The sequence below is a fragment of the Rhea americana genome, unplaced genomic scaffold (assembly GCF_003343005.1).
Source record: "Rhea americana isolate MKP2758 unplaced genomic scaffold, rheAme1 scaffold_295, whole genome shotgun sequence".
Lineage (NCBI taxonomy): Eukaryota > Metazoa > Chordata > Aves > Rheiformes > Rheidae > Rhea > Rhea americana.
The window spans coordinates 849,756-873,174 of NW_028186418.1; the positions used below are offsets into that span (position 1 = coordinate 849,756).

A 23,419-nucleotide genomic window follows, 5' to 3' on the forward strand; every position below is an offset into this window, starting at 1 on the left:
GAACTTGAGAGGAGATATAACTTAAAAAGTATGGAACGATACAAGTTATTTACATCTCAGATACAGTTAAACATGCAACATAGAAACAGAAAATTCAAGGTACTGTAACTAATACAAAAAGCTAAAGCAAAAATTTAAGCCTGTAGTACCATCATTTTAAGTGACAATAGTAAAAATGCCCTTAACTTTATATAGACCTGCAGAAAACAATGTAGATGCATAAATATAACAATGTCTCAGCAAAGTGATATTGTTAAATTTGTATAACCCCAAAGCAATAGATTTTCATTAACTTATGAAACTACGGAGAAAAGTAATGATTCATTTTTCTAAAATTTAGTAATAAATACATATAATTATTACATCTCCATTATAATTACACCTGCATGACACTTCTCAGAGCAAAACATAAAATTCATATGTATTAGAAATTCTGCAGATGGGTTATTTTTGAGCTGGATATCTAGCACTGTCTAGTTATCTGCAGAAAACAAGATGGTTTCTTTCACAATTTTGATTTTGGAAGAAATTTATTGTGATATAATCTCATTATAACAGGATTTCCATCTGACGTGGATTTGATAATGGTTTCACTACTCCAAGATCAATCTAATATTAAGTTTTCCTCTTCGGACACTCTGGAAAGGGACCAACAAGAAGATTTCATGAAGACACAGGGGGATTCAATATCCCCTGTTCAGCAAATTGTGAGTAAGATGAGTCAGTTCTGTTCTTTTTCTTTAGAGGCACAAGCTCAGATAGAACATTCAGTAACTGCTATACTAAATCTCAGCATGCTTAACTGGCAATGAAATAACATTTAAATTGTTGGTTTTGAAGTGCAGAAACCCTATTTATTGCTCTGGGATAATGTTAAGCTCCATGGTAAACTTCACAGGTGATTCCTACTAATTAGACAAATAATTTTTTTTTTAATTCCTAGTGATTAAAAACAAAACAGGCAACCTAACTAGCTACTAATCAAGTAAAAATGCTACATTTAAAGTTAATTCTCATCCTCTAAATAAAAATAGAAAAAAATCAGAACATTGTTATCTGCTCCCTGCCAGTAGAAGATACCTTTATGCAGTTCAGAATCTCTTGCTTTTTTATTTTTTTTTTTAATAAAATTATCTCCATTTTGGTGCCTATATATTCACCCTGTTTACCTTTTTACCTTTCCCAACAAAAGTACAACTGAKAATTTGGTTCTTTTACTGCCCTAGTGTGATATGTTTACGTAAGCCACCTGATTTGGTATTTTTTTTTTTTTTGTCAAACAAGAGCAAAATAACCAATGTTGTATTATGAAAATTTCAGGTGGAGAACTGACAGCACTGCCATTCATATAGCTTCACATAAGCAAGCAGAGGATTTTTAAAAATTATTATTTAAGAAAAGATATTATAGACACATGTATTAGGACTATAGAGGAGAACAAGACAGGAATTAAGAAGCTACAAACTAAGCAAGCTTGTTATCATCTGCGAAGCCAAAAATGCAGCAAGGTCAGATTTGCTTTTTACAGATATCCATGATAGAACAGAGTTCCTAAATTAATATCTTTGACCTAAAGGAAATTAGATACATGTTTAGAAATTAGGAAAAAAATGATCATTTATTTACACATAGACTTTGGTGTAGATGAATGAAAAGTCCTGTCAAGCTCCACTCTAGAGAAAGTAGTTTATGTTAACTTCCCTTTGAGACTTTTTGAAATCTGGTCCYTCATGAAGAGCTACATTCCTTTACCTGTTCTCTTACAATATTGTAAGACCCAATGTGAATTTAGAGAAGGTAGGTGAAAAAGGAACTGCTTGATAATCTAGCCTGACTTTTTGTATATCACAGAACTTTACATTTCCCCTTGTACTGAACACAATAACTTGCTTTTGACTGATGTATCTCTTCTCAGAAGGCATCCAAGCTGTWATTCATCATTGATGTTAGGGAAAATACGTGTAATTTCTAAGCTGAATGCTTTCAGTTTCGGGACCCAGGCACTAATTCTTGATAAGCCTTTCTCCACTAAATTAAAGAGCCCTTTAGTAGCTGGGTGGTTTTGTTTGACTGTTGTCTTTTGGGGTGGGCGCTCAGTTGGGTTTTTTTTTTTTTTTTTTTGCTTCTTTGGTGTCTGCTAAAGTGCACAAAGGAAGGGAAGAGATAAGACAGGAAGGTGGTTAAAATGTCTGCCTAGAGCCTACCTGTCTCTCTGAATAAGTGTGGCATTGTTAATGAAAGGAAGAGATCTATCTGGCAACGTATAACACCATCAGAGAATGAGATCAAGCCTATTTGATTTGAACATATATTTGACAAGGCTTGGACTTACATTCCTGTCATTTAAGCTTTCACCACTTGATCTATACATCAGTTTTTCCCTGAAACTGTCAGACCAACTAGTTAATAGTTGCTTAAGAGATCCTTTTTTCCTGGATAGTTAGACAAATTAGGACTATTTCAGTCTTCTGAATTCTTTTAGTGATTTATTTTTGATCAGTTTTGCATAAGAGRTCATCAGAAAACTCTTTAGATCTTTTAGGGCTTGTCAATGTGAAGGTGGCCAGGACTGGTAATTGTATAATATTTATCAATAATATATATTTTTAATTGACTGGAAAAATATTTGTTCATCCTAATCCTAACTAAATGCCAATAATTCATTGCAGGATAATCCCAGTTATAACTGCCAATCATATGACTCAGATGGCAGGACAGAAAGGAAGAGTTCAGAGTCTTCTCACAGCCCCAGCCCCACTTCTCCAGTCCAGGATCACATTCATGGGAGATACCCTACAAGCCAAGGAAATCACTGTGGCAAGAACAAATTTAAGGCCACTTTCAGTACTGAAAAATTCAGAAGGTACAGTTATGAGGAAAGTACTGTAGGAAATTATGACAGGTTTCTCAAGAGCAGCAGAAACCCCTTTCACCCTTACAAGAGGCAGATCAGTGAAGATGTCTTCCAGGAAGTACATCACTCCCTCCAACCAGAAGGTCCACCTTTCAAAAATGCTAGAAGCACTGATGGTTTTGATGATCTACCAGGATCTGCAGGCACTGATGAGTCAGAATCATTTCCTACACACATTCCAAACATCTCTACAGAACAAACATGGTGTAACAACCTCCAATACAGCACCACAAGTCAAGATCACGGTTCACAAGTCATGGTCAGTATTTTTTTCTAGTTTTTTTTTTCTTCTGTTTCCAAGTGAAAAAAATATATACTTCTGGAATACTTTTCTATCTCTTAACATGACTACATGGACACTTAGTCTTTTGTCAAGTTGCAGGCTAGAGCTCAGGATAGAGATCTATATTTGTTGGAGTTCTCTAGTCTATTGCCTTTTCTTACTGAAAACCAGTCATCAGAAAGGCATACAAGGATGAATGATTTTCTGGAAAACACAATAAAAGGACTTTAAATATCCAAATTCTTCCTGACAACAGGTTTCATCTCAGTAGTTCTCATCAACTAGTGTTTTCAAGGGACAAAATTTCAAAAAAACGTACTTTTAGAGCACAACAAAATGTATATCTGAGAACACACAAAGATTTACAACTACCTTAGCTGACCTTCATTTTTCTGGCCACAAACAAAGGAGAGACTGAGACATCAGTACTACTTACAATTAAATAAAAGATTAAATAAAAGATTGCCTCCCAGATATTGGAAGCAGTCTATCTGGAGCAGCACAGAGATCCCTGAAAAGCAAGGTAAATGACCTTTCCGTATCTCCACAAATTATCTCTGCTGTGATCCAACACGTACAGTCTATCTTCAGAAGCTAGTGTACACAAAAGCAAAGAGTATATCTGCTGAGAGAGGGCCCTAATCACTGGCTCTAAACCACTGCAAGACAAAAAATTCAAGGGTCACTGAAAGGAAGGGTGGGGGGGAATCTTAAATGGATCAACACAGCTTACCAGGGATGGGAGGAGGATGCCAACACACATGCCYGGGGAGGAAATGGGGACTGACGCCATTCAGACAGAGAAGGATCAAAATCTCTCATTTCCTGCAAAAAGAACCTATCCTCCAGATCAGTTGAGTTTAATGAGCAGCTGATGAAAAGCTTCACATTTTCTTCCCAAATCCCTGGGCTCCGAGATGTAGAGAACAAAGCTAACACCACAGTACGCTTTACTAAGTATTACCTCTGACTACACAGGAAGAAACTGGCTACTTGTTAATGTGCCTGCTGGTCCAGTCAGCATGCAAGTTCAATGCTTTACGCACTGCTGGGACTGTACTGCCTTCACTACAGTCCACAGAGGCAAATTAGTATTTCTGAAAAGCTTTATCTTATTGTCACGAAATCAGTGCAGGCATTTATTAATGCTGAATATTGCACTGACATGGTGCCAAAATACTGGAACAAGCCTCATATGCATTCATCTATACTTAAATAAGTCTGCAATGACCACTTTTTAAAGTAAAAGGATAAACGCTATTCAGCTCCTTGAAATAAAGCATACCCACAGCACTAGCTCTCAAAAGAGAATTCCTGGCCCTGGATGTTAATTGGAAGAAGGAACCTCAAGTCATTCACCTACACTCTGGAGAAGAACACTACTTAAGACATATCATTCTCTGCAGTGTTATTACCAGCTAATCTAGCTTTCTGCTTTAGATCAGGTTGTTTGAACTGCTCTTCTAAAGCAGATAGGTTTTCACACACACTTTATATGGTGCACCACTCTACCTAAAAGACTACAATATTTAACATTCAGGAGTCTGAGCCCTTTAGTCAGGCAAGCCCTATGTGCAATCCAGGACAGAGACCTAGGAGGACATGTATGAAATTAAGACCTAATCAACTTGTCTGTATTTGTCTGTACAGATGCATAAAAAAAGTTCTTACTATAGTTTCTGTATCTTAATCAAATTCAGTAGTCAGCCTAGTTTGATTCTTCTCTGCCACCTCTTTCTCATGTATTGCAGTCCTCACTTACCTTCTTCCTAACGATTAAACTCCAATGTTGTCAGTTAGAGGTACTTACAATCTGCAAAATAAATTCAAAGAATATGAAAGAGAGACAGACACACACATATGCACACTCAGGAATAAAAGCTGGAGCATGCAATTTATGTAAGCAGGAAAAAAGATAAACTGGCATTTTCTGAATTGTTCCTTTTATGAAATTTTAACCATGATTTCCTTTTTAGAGAGGTAATTATATAAAGGCAGAAAACAATGTTTCTTCTTGTACCTCTAGAATATAAAACCCATTCTACACAACGCTTGCTGTATGTAACAGAATCAAGTCCATATAAGTAAGAAGTATAACTGAAGATATATCAAGACAGTAACTGACAATTATTTTATTTAAAATTCAGGTGTTTTCTCTAATTACATCTTCCATGAATATTTTCTAGCAGGATTCAGACATCAAGCTTAGGACATCGCCCCTGGAAGGACAACATGGTCTGTACTGTTATCAGCCTCAAGTGCAGCAGATGTACTGTCCCTCGCATCCTTTCCATCAGGTCAGTGCACTATGTAAGTGGAAAAAAAAAACAGTATTTCTTGCACTATATTGGCATGTACATTATGCTAGTAATACAGAAGGGCAGGTGAAACAATATCTACTAAATTTGTATTTGTTTGGAAGTTCATATTTGTATATGTACATTTTGTTTATGACAAGACCACCTTAAGAGAATCACATCTAAATGCATTTTAAAATGCTCAGCCAAAAAAAAGTAACTTGTAAAAACAGAATCTCAATACCGCTTATTTATATTTTCACCATCATGCTCAGGAAAATTAGCTTCAAAACCACGTGAATTGTTTTAACTGTTGGCATTTCAGGACCAGAAGGAATTAACTGTGCTTTAAATTCAGTAAAAAAATTAAATGCATGTAACTATATTTAAAATTCAGATTAAACACAGAAAACACTTTTAAAGCAAAACTTCAACAGGAAAATAATGCTCACCTTCCTTGTGCTTGATGGTACACACATTTCTTTCACAATCTTTTGACTGCTACATCATCCTCAGGATAAGATTATTCAGTTGAAACATAACTGACAATAGTGCTGATCATGCATGAGACTGCACGATATTAAGGTCGTTCTTTCATAAAGCAGTTATATCATAAGTACCACAAATGCATAAGAGTATCTACTGCCTTCTTTTGTACGTATGTGCAATGCATAAGATTTCCAGTAGGAAAGTTTTTTTGAAGAGATAGAAATATGCTTGAGAAAACACACTTCCTAATAAAAAAACAAATAACCCCCCCCACACACACACACATTTATTTAAGGTAAAATTAAGGAAATGAGGCAGAAATGTATATACAAAAATAGCATAACTATCAAAAATCCCACAATCAGATAATAGCTATATAAAATATTTGAATATAAAAGCTCACAGTTGAGTTAGGACTCCTTGCATCCCAATAGCTGAAGACTGATATTGCAAAATCAACAGCACCATCTCATTCAACTTGCTCAAGAAGCACAAAAAATGCGACTAAGAGAACAGTGATTTATACCTGTGTAAAGAAAACATAAAAAACAGGTTACTGTGTGATACTTCATCAGGACTTTCAACTTGTATGGTGTTCCTGGGCTAAGTCATTGAAACAGTAATCACGTCTTTCATCATAAATTCAGTCTTTAATGAGGGAAGAGATTTTTGACATGATTTTGGCTAACAAAAAAAATTAAGTAACTTTTGCCTACAGATGACCATAATGAAAAAGAGTGGCCATAAGTAGGAATTCTATGACTATTGATAAAATTGTCTGTGACAGAGGAATTTTTAGGAATTTTTGTCTTCTAGAGTTTTATAAAACATTACTAAGGAAGAATATAAGTATTCCATACCTGCGCAGTGAATTTCCATTTTTTAAGGGTATATGTCTTGCATTTTTAAATCCCTCATCTATCTACTGAAACTTAAAGTGCCTCATTATTACAGTATACGTAATATACTCCCTCATATGTGAAAGGGAATAGAATAAGGACTGAGCAACTGCATCACCCATTTGGAGAGCCTCTGCGTCTTTTAAGGCCTTTTTGAACTTCAGCTATCTGGGAGAGTTAAAATAATCAAGAGGATGACATGGCAAGGCAACTCAATAAACAGCCTCAAATACTGAAACCTGCATGTAGCAAAATTCTAAAATCAGGTTCCTATTACTGTGATAATGGGTAGTATTAAAATTAAAATAGAATAAAAAGAAAGATGTTATTACAACCAGATATTACAACCAGTCATAATCTAAAAATATTGCTTTTTTTTTTTTTTAATTTTAGAGCAAACTGGTCCCAAGTTAAAGATTAAATTTACCACAAATGATCTGCTACAATTATAAACTAGGTTCCCATGGCAATTGCAGCACAGATATTATGAATGTGTTACAATACCATAGAGCAGGGGGGTTGGACTAGATGATCTCAAGAGGTCCCTTCCAACCTTATCGATTCTATGATGCTATGATAGTGTAGATGTCATGTTTGTGCATTGCTTTTGCAGAAACTCCAATTATTTCGTTAATTTGTTTGAATATCAACTTCTTTATTCATTCTGAATCAGGCACCCTTCCCCATCACTGCTGTTTTGATACTAGTACTATTACTACATATTGGTATTAACCACATTCAAAAACCTACAATGTTATAGCTGAAACACACCTTTTGGGAGTTGCTAGGCAAGATACAACAAGCACTACACCACAGGAAAGTCTTCCATCCGCCTGCAGGCTGGTACTGCGACAGATCTCGTGCACTGCACCAGGTTTCTGTTACACTTTTCAATATTTGTGCTTATTTATATGTTACTGTTGTAGAAGTATGGCAACATGTTCTACTGCTCAGAGAAGAAAAATGATAGGTACAAGCAAGCAAAGTCATAACAGGTAGAAATACTAACCATCTGGCATAGTCGGATGCTAAGAAGTGTACAGAGCATGCGATACAAGACTGAGAAGAAATGGAATAACATCTTTTGCATGAAGCAGCTCCTGTATTAAAGTTTTACATTTCAAATTTGAATGGAGCACAGCAATTTGCATCACTGAAAAGTTAAGTAGAAGAGAATGGGCCCTTTAGCCTGGAGTGAAGGTTGTTCAACCTATGCCTCACTTTTCATTAGCAAGATGAGAGATCAGTTCCTTTATTAATTTTATCCAAATGATAAAATGGCCTCACCTTCCCCTTTGCTGGGCAAAACACAAATGATGAGTCATAAGAATAACTTCTTACTGATCTGAAAAAAAAATACCATTTACTTAAATTACTTACCCACCCACCACAAACAACTGACACCTTTCATGTCAGTTGTGCAAGAGTAAAACCAGCTCAAGCCTCTGTTCCCTCAAATAGGAGTAATGATAGAGATAAATTCTTAAAGCACCTAGTTCTTGCCTCTGGTGATGACATCGTAACCATTCACATCTTAGTATCCCTTCCTTCAGAGGAGGCACTGAAACCAATAAATTCAAAATTGTTATATGAAGTGCCCAATTTTGTACTCTGGTAACAAAACTGAACACAAAGCAACAAAGCAGGCAGCGTGGACCTGTGCATGGAAATTAATTTATAGCTGTTCTGGAGACTGCTGTTTTGCCCAGTATTTAGCTTAACATGGCAGGACATGATCAGTTCTGTATGTCTCATTTCTTTCACCCTGTCCACTGTAGCAAATAAGTTAGTATATTCAGTACAGTTTTCTACATTCCATTTCAAGACATTCCATATTAGAAAGATCACAGCAAACAGGTAAAAATTCAAATAACGTTTCTGAGAAACTGAAATAAATTACTCAGATTTCTCCATAAAGGAATAAACTATCAAAATATTCCAAGTACATGCTAGTCTTTATCCCTCAAAATGCCTACTAACAGAAACAGAAGCTAGTGGTCAAAAATAAGAATGATGGTAAGAAGCTAAGAAAGGAAGAATACAAAGTAATTACCAAGAAACTTTTCCTGAGTGCTCTAGAAAGTTACATTATAATTTTTCAGAGCAATCATAAAAGTTTCATGACACAGGGCTTCCCTAGGTAAGCTGCAAGTAAAACAGGGCTCAACAACCTTTGAGTATTAGGGAAGGCATGCAGGCAGATTTTTAATAGCATACCACATGACTCCTAATTTTGGCCATGCCCTAATCCCGGCATCTTGAAATACTGACCTGCAAGAGGCAGAAATCCCTCTCACACTGACTTCCAAGTTCAAAGGGATCTTTTGCTTCACAGAGAGCAATTGATGGTATCTTACCTTAGTGGGGCAGCAAGTCTTTGATCTTGAAAGTTGCTTGCCAGTAGGGTTTAAAATGTAATTTGGAAAATAAAAATATATGACCAACTATTGTGTTAAAAAAACACAATTGAGAACATTCTTGCAGACACTGCAACACAGCCAAGGATATCTACATGTATTTTCTCCCCTCTTGCACCTGATTTTTCCATTGGCAGATTTCTACCACGGAGATACCATGACAGGCCAGCCAYTGGTTTAGTACATCTTGTTTGCTGGACAGGCTTAGAGATACTGAAGAGAGAGCTTCCAGGTAGTGTTCTACTGCCTGTCCCTAGAGGTGGGGTGAGGATAGCATAAATACTATCTTATTTTAGGTATCTTGGCTATTCTCTTCAGGTTTCTGACAGAAAATGGAGAAAAATAAGTTACTTGTGGTGGTATTAAACAGCACTTAAATTTAACTCCTGGTTTGACCTGCCTCTTGGATAAGCCTGTTTCTTGCCATTGATTGTGAAGGGAACCTACAAAGATTAGTCTCACAACTTTAACACTAAGTTAGACAAGATGAAAATCCACTTAAACTGCCAGAGGAAATGTCTCATATGTCACTCTCTTGCCTCATGAAATGAAATAATTACAATACATTCATTTTAATATGTACCCTATGCCATTCATCTGCTAAGCTAATGCTTTTGTTATTGTTGTTTTTTATTGTCTTGTCTGATATCAAGAAAAACAAATGGACACTTTGGAATGATATTCTCTTGGGAACAGGTTTTACACGCTTTGGATTTTTATCATGGTGCTCCCTTCTCTAGCCTTACGAAAAAAGAAAAAAAAGTTGGCGGGGATGGGGAGAGAAGAGACCACATCTTTGTCTTCCACCTGCTTTTAATAGCTGTTACGCCAAGTCTGACAATATCATTARAATTAAAAAGTTTAATATTGTAATTAATAAGGAAATATTTTTGAGAGCTTGTTGCTAAGCCAGGTAATGTCTCTTTTATTGTATCACCAGTATCCCTCAGGAGGCAGCTATCCTGTGACCTATATTGCTTCTTCACACTACCCTTACCAAAGAATTGCTCCTCAAAGCAGTCAAGAATCCCAGCCACCTCTGTTTCCCAAACCAATCTACTCCTACAGGTAATGAAGTATTTTTTCAATTCCTAATGTTATAGGAAATACAGTTTACCCATGGCATGTTTCCAGCATAATTTGCAATAACATGCTTACTCTTCTTTGTCTTGTTCCCAGTGTGTTCTGTCCTGTTTGTATGAATCACAAGATGTTCCAGACTCTGGGGCCAAGGCAAAGAGAAATGAAATGCTGTAGACAATCTCTAATCACTCCCTTAAAAACTACACATTTTTCTAACACAGAATCTTAGATGTTGCACATTTCATCAGCTCAAGACTAATCACATATTGTATTTTCTAATTTCCTGAATTACAACTGATTCTTTTTCTGATCATTAGTGCCAGAGAATGTGTATAAAATATRTCAGATGTTAGTCACCACACAGGTTTCACCCCCTAAACGGAAGTTTAGCAAAATAAATCAAATAAATTTTAGTTATATCTTCTGTCACTGTCAGTTTGATAGTTTCCTGGTGGCCTTTATTAGTTTAAGCATTTAAAAACAACCTTACAAAAATACATGCAGTGGCAGGATTTGAAGCCTGTGGTCTTGATTACATCTTTTATTAATTTATTTTAAACTCAGGTCAGACTCTCTATATTCACTTTAACCACAACCTCTAAGAGTCATGCAGTGTAAGGAGACTGCTTATAAACAGCTGACTGGAAATTTTAAGCATCATCAGTATTCATGCTACAACAATGAATCCCAGAATAATTGCAGGCACGGTAAAAACCCTGTCTTTTTTTCCTTCTTCCGGGGAGTAGAGGAGAACAAGCTAAAATATTTTTCTCTCTCTGAAGCATCCTGATCTTCATGGCACTCAAGAACAGCAAGACAGGAAGTTTGCCAGTCAGTGAGATTTACAATTTCATGACAGAACATTTTCCTTACTTTAAGGTGAGTTCTGCATTTACAGGGGAGGGAAAAAACAAAACAAAACAAAAACAAACCTCTCTATTCTTCCTTGTATGAGTGAGGATAAGGGAGGGGAATCAATCTGTATAAAGGTATAATTTTTATCAGATTAATATCAAATCAATTATATCCCATATACCTCCATGTTCACAGACTGGCCAGGATTTTATCCTAGACCTAAGCAGAATATATTAATAGAGTATGTAGTAATATTTAATACAAAAAGATATTAAGAACTGCTTCAACTTCGAGTTTGTGTTCACAGCAAGTGGCCAGTTCCTCACTAATAACTCACAAAAAGGGTGTGTTAAAAAAAATAACACAACACATTAATTCCTTGCTCTCAAGACCTCAGATCCAGACAGAACAGGTCTCATGGGTTCCTCTGCCATCAACAGCACTGCCAAATTCGCATGGAAGCAGAGGTTCAAGGTTCTCTCTGCTCTGTTCTGAAGCTGGGATATCAGTCTTAAGCAATTTCATCACTTGCATGCACTGTACAAAGAAAGGCATACTCTGATAAATGGTACTAAGCTCGTAATTACACAGTAATGTTGGTGAAGGTAAGGGTGCATGGTTTGCAGTAGATCTTACTGACATTTAAATACATGCTGTAAGAGAATGGTTTCTTGCATTTGGAAGGCAAGTGGACAGAGATTAGTCAGCACATCATCCAAGAGTAGAGATTAGTTTGATTTTAGAAAGAGCTATAATTGAATCCTAGGCTGCTGCTGAACATAAAGCTTTATTCTTGCTGATTCCTCAAAAACCTTACTAAAATCAAGTGACCTACAATTGTCAACAACCCCCAAAAATGAAAATAAAGCAAAATGAGTCTGTCCTGTTTCCTACTGCAAACAAACATGCAGCAATTCAAATAGACTTAAAGCAACTATAGAAAAGGAATTCAAACGTTTGTATCAAATAGTCTAAGAATAAATGTTCTGGATACAATTTTGCAAATAGTTTGGATACCGAGGATGCCTGCAAAACAAGTAAAATTCAACATGCCAATAATCAGAGAAAAGGAATAAAGATTATCAAAATGGAAGAACTGTGAGGATTCCCAGAATTCCAGATTTCCTCCAAAGGAATCACTACTCAATTATTTGTTAGAAGCAAGAGAAGGGAATAAGAGATCTACCATGATTGCATCCCAACATAGCGTCACTACTCATATTCCATAGAAGCAAATCTGAAGCACTCTTAATTTGTGCAGTTAAGTCACAGGGACAAAACTAATTTTTAAGCTAAAAAACATATAAAATTAAGCAAGCAACGGAATCTAAATAGCGAAAGAAGACAAAATGGTATACAGCAAGAGTATAATAGCTATGTAATTTTTTCATTTTCAAAGCAAGAATAGATTTTAAGACTTTCATTTCCTCCCTACTAGTTGCATAAAATATTTTAATAAAGCAAAGGAAAAAAGTTTGGGAATTATGAAAAAAATCTCAGACACAATATCTTGAAATTTATATTTTGTAGAACCACTTTTCTTTGCATAGTGCACAGATTATGTAATCTACAAAGTAATAAATTCCTAATTGGTCACTGTTTTCTAGAAAAATGGTGCAAGCAAATTTCAAGGAGAGAGGTATAAGTATTAAAAATAAGTTTTACAAGCATAATATTATACCCACATTTATCCATTATACTCTTCCAAAATTACATTTTCCTTTGTCTTACAATATAGCTGATTAATACAATTAGCAGCTTACAAACCTAACACTGCTACTGCCAACATGCACAGAATTCTTGAGATACAAGACTGTAGCTCTGCCAGGTCTCACCTTTCTGGTCTTTTAGTTAAAGGCACCTGACACTGTAGAAACATTCAAGAAAGATCCATCCTTTCCTCAACAGTCTGTACAGAGATGTGTAGATAGGTACATCTTTTCATGCCTGTGTATACATATGCACATTAGGTATAAAAGAGTTACTTAAAGCTGTAGTAAAAATATACCCAATCTAAACCTTTCCTTCTTACTTATCAAAAGATGCCTTTCCATAGAGTTTTCTGCAGATCCTYGTGTCTGTCTCAAAGCATTAAAAATAAATAAATAAGAGAGGGGGAAAGAGAGAGAACGAGGTTATTGTCTTCATATATTAAAGGCAAAGAACAATACAGAGTGTACTTAGTGCAACATTACACACTTTGTGAGAGTTTTATGTTTGCATTTTGCTTACTTATATTTACAAATATTTGAATGGTTACATCCTGAACTTCCTTAAAATAAGCACAGGCAAGCAAGCATCCAAATATTATGCTTATAAGAACTAAGTCCTCTCTACCTCTGGTCTTTAAAATAGCCCACAGAATCATCAATATACGGTTAAAACTAGTTTCATCTCTCCTCTCTTTTTTGGGAGAATCTTCAGCAAAGTAAAACAATATAAAATCAGCACACTATTTTGTTGCTGCTACTAGAATTCATTAAACGGTAGGATACAACAAGAGGAGGGAAAGCAATTTAAGCTGGAGAAGCACAGTGCTCAGTGTACACAGAATCCTGCTGGGAGACATTAGATGATACAAGCCTAGCCAAATTAACTTGCATTCGCTGCCACAGCAAATTTAGTTTCTATGATGCAACAATCTCATTTCTAGTTGAAACAGAGCAATCCAACTCCTACGTCTTAAAAAAAAAAAAAAAAAAAAAAAAAAAGAAAGAAAGAAAAAAAAAAAAATCTAGGCAGCTGAAGTTGAATTACTCTTTGATGTACCTCTCCCTTCTCTTGAAAGCTAGATTTAAAGAGAAAGGGTTTTGTAAGATCACTGAACTCTTTAAACTTCAAGAGATGGTTAGGATCAATGAGTCTGCACAATAATATTCTTTGCTTGTCATCTTTTTGTTTCTCTTTGTAGTGATTAGTGTGTCTATAAGAAAGCTTTAATCTTGTTAATTGGAGTTATTGCCAGTGGTCCAAGAGGTTAGAAAGGTGTGATGGAACCTACAGCAGCAAGTACTCTCTTGCACTGTGAAATTCCAAACAACTTCTTTCAGAGTTGTATGAATGTAACAATACCAATAAAGAGCCATAGCAACAAGATTCCAACTGTAAAAGAACAACCTGAGTGGTCAGAGATGTTCCTTAACAGAGGATCAAATGTTAACTAACTGGTGACATATTTACAATATGAACACATCGCTGGAGTACTCTGACAGGACCCAGCTAGGTAAATGACTATTTTTCTTGGCATGGCAACGCCAAGTTTGATGTAAGAACCTGTTCAGCTCTTGGCACTAAGTCTCCAGAATAAATCCATGTACTTTTTGCTTTTACGTTTCCAAAGCTATCTCATAGTTCACACCCCCACACATTCTGAAAACCTCTGAGAAACACATGCCACTCCCATCTTCTCTAGTGCTTAGCAGAAATATTAATTAATCTGTCTAAATAGAGACATAGGTAATATGCAGGCTCATAAACAGGATGAAAAATATGAATATTCTTTCAGGTTAGCTCATTCAGTAACAAAGTATACATTTCACCTAGCAAAAACAGTTGTATTTATTTTTGGAACTGAGGAAAGCAATCTGATCTACGAAGGAGAARAACTGATTCATCACCTTTAGTATTAAACTATGGTAGGAAAGGCTTTAAAGTTTTTTGTTGTTGTTGGTTTTTTTTTAATTAGTACAGGTTGCCTCACCTATAGGGCTGGCTAGGAAAAAAAAAAAGTGAAACGCTGACATCAGGTGGGCCAAAAAGGTAGAACAGTGCTGTTAAAAGGGGGAAAAAAAATCTTTTTTTTWAAATAATATGTATTTAACTTCCATAACTAATTAATATTTTAAATGAATAATACATACATTAAATCTGACACTTAGATTCTTCAGTTGGGATGTTAGTTCCTTATCACACAGGATAGTCTCTCACAACAAAAGGACAGATTTCAGAATACTGGTAAATGTAGAATTTTTTTCAGAATATTTTCAAGAATTTATGGTGTATCATATGAAAGCAATAATGGACACAAGTCTAACAGACTTCCTCTGAGATCTTCTTTTACACTAACCAGTAATTAGAAAAACTATCCAAAGGTAGGCATTCTATAAGAAAAAGATCCATATTACTAAAACATAAGAATGGAAAGGAACTTTAATGCACATAACAGGGAAATTTTAATTTTTAACTTCTTAAAGTATTACGGAAAATTATATTTATATCTTGTGCTCTTTGTTCAATAGTACTCTGTGGTTGATATAAACTATTATGAGCAATATTTTACATTCATTAATATGAATCATCAGTGGCATAGGCAGCTCTACACACCTTTCAGAGAGTTGTTTAATTTCTTTTAATTCTTATGACACACAGATGAGGATTTTTTGGAAACAAGAAAGGAATAAGCATCCCAAATTGATTGTAAAAAAAAAAAGAAAAAAGTCTCATATACACTAGTACTGAAGATCATTCTTTGTAATCTGATGAGCTCTAAAGTCTTTCTCACTTGAGATTTCTTCTTTCATCTCTGCAAATGCAGACCTTTTGGAAAGAATATCATTTGACTGACACAGGTAAAGCTACAATTTATTTTTTTTTWAATTGATCTTATAATGGCAGGTGAAGAAGAATAGATGTATTAACAGTTGCATCTATCATGCTGAAGCTGGGGTTCTCAGGTTGATTCCTACCACGATAGCATAATATAGCAACTCATCTTCTCCTTTTCTTTAAGATCATATTGAAGTGGGAACGAGCTACAGTAGCTCCTACTCAGAAATGTATCAAGTAGTGTTGTACAGTGCCTACCAAAAGAAGAACAAAGTGACACATAGGAAATTTACTGCAGAAATCTTTTGCTGCCAGTGACAATACTAATTTACAAAGCCTTAGTGTGAAGGGTAGTAACTTCTGGCTGCATGACTAAGTATGCAGAAATGAGTGAAATAAAACAAAACCTATATAGTATAAAAGGATATACAGCCACTTTTTCAAGATCAGTATTTCAGACCAAAACACAGACATTTCCCATCAATATCTGAGAGTGACAGTCTTGCTGGGTACTTTTCTTCATTCTTTCAGCAATATTCATTTTTATAATTCCTTTATAAACAACCAAAAAGGGAATTAAAAATAAAAATATCAATTTGTAAGTCAACTGGCAAAAACAACCAACAGTTTCAAACATTAAAGTCCAGAAGAAATGCCTCCATTTTTCAAACTTTATCCCAAAAGAAAATAATGAAAAGATAAGCATTTGAAAATATACAAATAGACAATGATGATAGACAAAGCTATTTCCTATTTTGCAGAAATACATCACTACAGTTATACAGCAGTCAAGTTTTTGGCACTTGGTTTTCTCCTCTTTTCACTCGTGGTGGTTCAATGCAAAACTGTCCTCAAGGCAAGGAGGGAATTTTGTTTACCTCATTAATCAGAGATTGCCTAAATAAATATGGAGAAACCATTTTCATGAAGGTTATATGTCTTGCTTAGCCTAAATAACCCTTGTGCTTCCACTACTGAGTTAAAAATAAATGCAAAGCAAAAAGATGCAGTGATCAGATCTAGAAATCAGTATCTCAGATGAGACACTTGTGATTAAACTATTTGGTTATATAACTGGCTCGCATAGAAAGTTACACCTACAGTATCAAGCTAAAATTCCTTTGAAGTCTACCTGGACAATTAATTAGARTCCAAAGAGCATGCAGTCCTTCAATTATGCATTTGAAATTTTTCTATGTTCCAAAGCAGTTTARTAAGATAGATTTCCTGCTAGTTCACAGTCCCTGAATATAGTTCTTTATACACTTAATTCTTGTGATTGCAAATTCACTTCTAAAAATTCAGTAGCCCTTCTATGACAAGGCCAACCTTCTTGCTTAGAAGATCAGTTACTATTTTATCTGATTCTCCCCTTCCTACACAACATGACAGTAACATTTTTGCAACCTCATTACAACATACAAGTTCCACATCGCAGAAAGTGTTATTTAAACAACATTTCTTCTAGTCTTATCAGTCAAAGTAGATGCATACTTGGAATTTCTTTCCTTCAAGTTCCATTCTTAGATTGGATTTGTTTTTCCAGACAGCTCCAGATGGCTGGAAGAATTCTGTACGCCACAACTTATCTTTGAACAAATGCTTTGAGAAGGTTGAAAATAAGTCAGGCAATTCTTCTCGGAAAGGCTGTCTGTGGGCTCTGAATCCAGCCAAAATTGATAAGATGCAGGAGGAGCTTCAGAAATGGAAAAGGAAAGACCCAGTTGCTGTAAGGAAGAGTATGGCAAAGCCAGGTGGGTAACACATTAGTGTACTAGTTCTCAAACAGTGGTCACGAGAATGTTTCTTTGCAATATGCACCAAGCAGTGTAAGGGAATTTATAAATGGTTTAAGGTAATGACTGAGAAATTTTCCTGGGCATGACATGATTGGCAAAACGAGGAAGTAGAATTAAGTAAGAYCTGGTTTTGCTGGAGTACTTTCAAAATATCACAATGCTATAGTATCTTCTGAAGCTTAAAGAGGCACTACTTTATCACTTCATCRGAAAAATATTTTATCTTGATTATCTCACTAAAACAAAACACAACACTGAAATAAGTACTAGAAAATAAAATTTGAAAATAACTAATGAGATATCTATCCAATCTTTAAACAGGAGCATGTAATTTTTAAATACTCACTTGGCACTAATAATCAAAAAAGCAATTCAGGATTTTGGAGTACTTATCCTATGGGTTATAATGGGTGGAATGGGAAATAAAAATACATTTTCTGAAGAACATTAAAATTATCGCTGCAACCTACAAATATAGAGGGTCCATTAGGAATAAGTAAAGTTATAGATTCTTTTCTTCTTTTGTAGAAGAACTTGACACACTGATAGGTGATAAAAATGAAAAGTTGAGATCTTCGATCATGTCCTGCAGTCCTACTGATGTTGCAAGTGCATCCCTTTCCAGGCAGGTGGCAGTCCAGTCCCATTCTTTATGTGAGCCCCCTCTTTCYTCTGGTATACCACAGCCGTTACACACTATTCATACATCAGGAGCCCTACACATCAAGAACCCTTTACCAAATTTGCTCGGAGGGCAGCAAACTGCATGCTATACATCACCACAGGGTTTTCCTCAAATCACAACTACGTTAATGCAACAGTCATCTGACCCTCAGACCCTGTTCCCTTCTGGGGGAGCTCAAAATGAACTCAGAACACAACCTAGCACCACTCAGGATTCTCCACTGCCTGCTCAGACTCCCCCCATTTGTGGCATGAAGATGCTGACAGAGCACTCTACAGCCAGGACAATGCAGGATGCACTCATGCAAGAAGGCGATCTCAGCAATGATATTGATGCTCTTAATCCATCCCTGACTGATTTTGATCTCCAAGGTAGGTATCCAAGGTATTTCTATTTGGTAGATTCAGGCTTATTACATCACATCCCAGTCCTGCCATTTTTTTACCCCCTTTCCAATGTATCCTGAATAAACAAACACTAGCAGAAGGAAACATACAATTCATGTCTTTTTTTGAACAATTTGTGCTTGCTACTGCTACAGAGACCAGCATACTAGGTTATTTTGCACAACATGGAATTTGACATTGTATCTTCAAGAAGTTTCCCTAGAAAGATACAGATTATGACACAGGATTTAAAATAAATAACCTTACTCTCTACTAAAAATGCTAGTATTAAATACTGCTAGGCAGTATTTCAAATGTATTTTTTTTAATTATTTATTCAGACGTATTTTCCACTGGAAATAATACAGGCACAGTTTTTTGATGCATATCAAAAGAATTACTGTGTGAGAAGCAGAAAGACAAATACTTTTTATCGAATTTAACATATTTATTCAAATCCCTTTCTTACCTTTGCTCGAAAGAATGCTATTTACTCCTTCACAAGTTTCACAGGGATTCATATGATCCAGACACTGAATAGCATATTTTTATGAGCTGTTCTTAAAACACTTAGCCATGTACTGCTGACACTGAAGTTTGATATTAAATGTTCTTTAATTAATAGGATTTGAACACTAAGAACATAGCTTTCCACTGCAAAAATAATCAAAACGTAACAAGTTTATATTAAAAAAAATACAGTTTGAAATGATAAAGTTCTTACTGCATCAAATAACGTGTAATATTTGCCTTCCTACACAGAAAACAAGTGACATACAAAGCAATTAAGACAGAGAAAAAATGCAGCCTTAATGATCTACAAGGACTGGACAGATGCAATTGCCTTGACATTATATTGTCATAAATATTACATAATCTAAGGCAATGTAGAACATTGTGAGACTATGTTCAAGCAACTGCTATGCCCAGGTTGCTTTACTTAAATTAACAATGTATTTTTTGAAACTTAGACTTCTTCATCTCCCCAGTGGTAGGATCGGATATTTCACTCCATTCATCATGGAGACAGACAAATAATAAATGTAAAACCATCTTTCTTCTTTCTTATTCATAAATGATTAGCAGTACCTACATATACAACCGTATAATTGCCGATTTCTCCTATTAAACAACATTTCAAAAAAGTTATAGGAAGAAAGTTTAATCAATTCATTTTGTTTTATTACAGGAAATCTTTGGGAGGAGCTGAAAGATGACAGCCTAGCTGTGGATCCCTTAGTTCTCATTTCATCATCCCCAATGTCTTCACAGTCTTTCCCTTCTCATTGCCAGATGGATAGTAATAGCAGCAATAATGTCAGCATCCAAAATGGAACTCCACACAGCAACTTACCTGATGTACAGCTCACTACTCTTTACTCTGCCTTTATGGAACTGGATACAGTGTCTCCTGCTTACTTAAGTAATTCTGGATCCAAACCTATAGCACTAATGTGAACCATATATCAACTTAATTGTAGTTATTTTGTCCAAATACAGCCTTACGGATCACATACGTTTACCTATTCTGATCTACATCAGCTACAAATGCTGAAACTGTGTGCATCTGAGTAAGAATGGTATTTTTCCAGAACTTGTCTGCAGGATATGTAGCTTTACTATAGTAACTTTCTACTAACGGATACTAAAAAATTTGGAAATACTACTTAAGGATAAAATTTGTTAACGGTTATACTGGTCAACACCACTTTAATCAAGCCATCCATCTTCTGCACCTTCCTGAAACAAATGACTATAAGAAGAAAACACGATTGATAGATTTTTTTTTTTTTTTTTTTTTTTTTTTTTTTTTTTTATGAAAGCTGCTTGCAAATGAACATTGATGTCAAGGCAAAGAAAAAAATCTCTCTAACTTATTTCCTGATGCCAATGATGTCAACAACATCTGCTACAAACCACTACAAAATATTCACATATCAAAAACATTTATAGCCCCCTTGAAACAAGTGCTGGGTTTTGAAGAACAAGAACATACAGTGAAAATCATGCAAGTATTAGAAGACAGAGTACTAGCTGCTTGGCACATTAAAGCAAAGTAACAAATATACTTTAGTGGAAATTTCTACTGTGTTTAAAAAGAAGTTTAAAACTGTTTTTTTAATAAAAAACAAATTTAGTATAATTCTTAGTTGGCTGAAAATTATTAATTCCTCCATTTTTGTATAGATGAGCTAGGCAGGAATATGAATTGTCCAAGCATTTAGTGTTTTTCAAAATCTTGATTTTTTTTTTTTTTTTTTAAGGGGAAATCATTTTTGCAGCTGGCCAAATCCAGAGATCATCTCTATTTTAATGCCAGATGATATCTGGTGAAACCAAAAAGTGTTTTAAGTGTTTATAATGATAAAGAACTAGTCCTTGTACTAGAATGACATATGGTTCCTAACACAAACTAAATTGAGGCATTTCAGTAAAGTTTCTCAGAAATACTCTTTTCTCTGACTTACCATTAAGCTGCTGTTTGTGACATAACAGAAGATTAGTGTTTTATTCCAAGTGAAGCTATTTAAATACAAAGCAATTTGAAGCAGAAGCCTTTAACAACACTARGGAATATAGTCTACAACCCCCAAAAGACTCTGAAAATAAAACTTCCTTGGATGACATCTTTATTTGTATACTATGAAAACTAAGAATTTAAGCAGGTTAAAAAATTAGTCAGATTGGATGACTTAAATTGCAAAAAAGCAGGAGAGAAATGTAGAAATACAGACCAGATAGAATTGTGAGATTGTACTGTTACAGTAAATACATATAGGTTTGATTAGCCTGCTTTCTCACAGTAAGGTGGGAGTACTGTCAGTCAAGACTGAAGCCAAACCTGAACTCAAACCTATACTCTCAACCACACCTACTAGCCCAGACTTAAAACACCTTCAAGATCAGATTAGGGGCACACAGATAGAAGGATTAGCAAGAATTAATGTGACATAACTTTGTAATCCCATATGCAGTTATCAAGAATTGCACAGACAACTTGAGCAAAGGCCTCAGTACTCCAGCAAATAGAATAYGCAGGGCAAGAAATGCAGTAGAGCCTGTCAAGCTCTTCTAGGTAGAAAAAAACCAGCAGGAAGAGTTTTGCAAATATGCTAGGGTTAGGAGAATCAATTCTTGACCAGCCAAATATTTAGATTAAAGAAGGGGGGGGGGGTTAATCATATCACTGCTCTGTTTAACAGGCTATGGCATTTGCTCAGATGTGCCAGTTTAAGTGAGCAATCAGTGTGCCCTAATATATCGTATGTTTGGGATCACACGCATGACCACAAGAGGGAAGGGTGGTGCAAGACAGAGCGAGAGACACAGAGAGAAATCTAAGACTCATAATGTATTCTTTATTTCTCTTGATAATTGTATTTTTAAAATGACCAGACACAAAGAACAAAAGAAAAAGAACACTCCAACATGTTTTTCTGATGGTTTTGCTTGCTTTGACATATCAAGAAAGTCATCTGCACAAGATGCTTATTCTCACTATGAAGTTATTTATTCTAAGCACCTTAAATATTTTTATCTGATGTATTCCATACTTAAACCAGCTGGACATTTAAAAGAAGTGATTCCATGGTTTTTCCTATATTATAAAATAGTAATGTTTAAAAAAAAGATTGCAAGCTATTATGTGCAAGTTCACATTAACTTTGTGGCAAAACATTTTTATATGTAGAATATGTGATACATGTCTTAAGGTCAGTAYACCGATGAGCAGATCTGTTACAGGTGCCAGCCTTTAAGCCTCCGTAGTTCAGTCATTTGAGAAAGAATTAAAGTGTTAAAATGTACTGCAGCTCAGACGAATTTAAGACTTCCTATTTTGAGCCTAATCGATCTTTGACCTGTACACAGAAGAGAGTAAAGCCACCGCACTTCCGTTCCCGACAGAAGTGCTTACGTCCACCTAACATTAAGACTGTAATTTGCAGTGGTACCCCAATGTCTTATTAGCACTATGATGACCAGAAAGTAAGTTATGCCAAGGAAAGACCAGAATGCACAACCGGGATGGATGACACTTCCTCAAGCTTACGCTGAGGTGATTTAGCGAGACCGCACAGCCGCTAGGATCCACCTCAGCGGCATCYGCCCGTCGCTGCGCCGGTGCCCGGCAGGAAACTCCCCAGCTGCCGCCCCGCCGGGCGCTGCGTCCGCAAAGCTGCCCCTCTCTCTAGGCCATCTCCCAGGTGCCCGCCTACCTTCCGACRGCGGCGGCCGGCAACCAGATACCCGCAAGCGGCTCTCTACCACAGGGCGAGGCCGCCAGCCCGTGCCTCACCTCGCGAGCGCTGACCGTTGCCGGGGGACGCCGCGCGGCGCCCGCTGATTGGCCGCGGCGCTCGCCGCAGCCGTTTGGATTTGAAGGGAAGCGCGGGAAGGGCCGTTGGGCGCCCACGGGCTGCCGCTGTCACCTCAYAGCGCCACCACAGCCCCGGGCAAGGAGAGCTGCGTCCTGCCTCTGCCGCTAGCGGTACCAGGAAAGATTTCTTACCCTTAAAGTAAACGTGAAAGTCCTGTGAGCGGGCAGAGATGAATAATAAGCTAAAAAGAAGGCACGTGTGGCTCTCTCACTGTTTCCTACAGATTCTGTTTTCCTCTCCAGAAGCCACGGGAGGTGTTTGCCCAGAAGCTGTGCCTTATTAGCATAAGCGGCTACAATGGGCCACACATGAGAGAGCCAAAGATGGGCACAGGGGCTGGAAGAGGCCTTGTAGAATGAAAGAGAATGTAACGTGCAAGCTCTTGCCA

General features: G+C 36.3%; 1 protein-coding gene and 1 long non-coding RNA gene across 3 annotated transcripts; one reads left to right on the top strand and one right to left on the bottom strand.

The window, feature by feature from the left end:
- Positions 1-584: 584 nt before the first annotated feature.
- FOXN1 (forkhead box N1) lies at positions 585-20,110 on the top strand. Its single transcript, XM_085309307.1, has 8 exons — positions 585-707; positions 2,670-3,173; positions 5,384-5,494; positions 10,240-10,367; positions 11,165-11,261; positions 17,329-17,536; positions 18,110-18,637; positions 19,842-20,110. Exons 1-8 carry the CDS (start codon positions 585-587, stop codon positions 20,108-20,110), a joined length of 1,968 nt encoding a protein of 655 aa, XP_085165433.1.
- Positions 5,310-22,979, bottom strand: LOC146593443 (uncharacterized). 2 transcript variants are annotated; one of them, XR_014896388.1, is made up of 4 exons: positions 22,870-22,979; positions 8,170-8,227; positions 6,387-6,509; positions 5,310-5,503 (listed from the first exon to the last, which is right to left on the bottom strand). It is a non-coding gene; the product is annotated as an uncharacterized LOC146593443 (long non-coding RNA). The 2 variants fall into 2 exon arrangements; XR_014896387.1 differs by lacking the exon at positions 8,170-8,227.
- Positions 22,980-23,419: the final 440 nt, after the last annotated feature.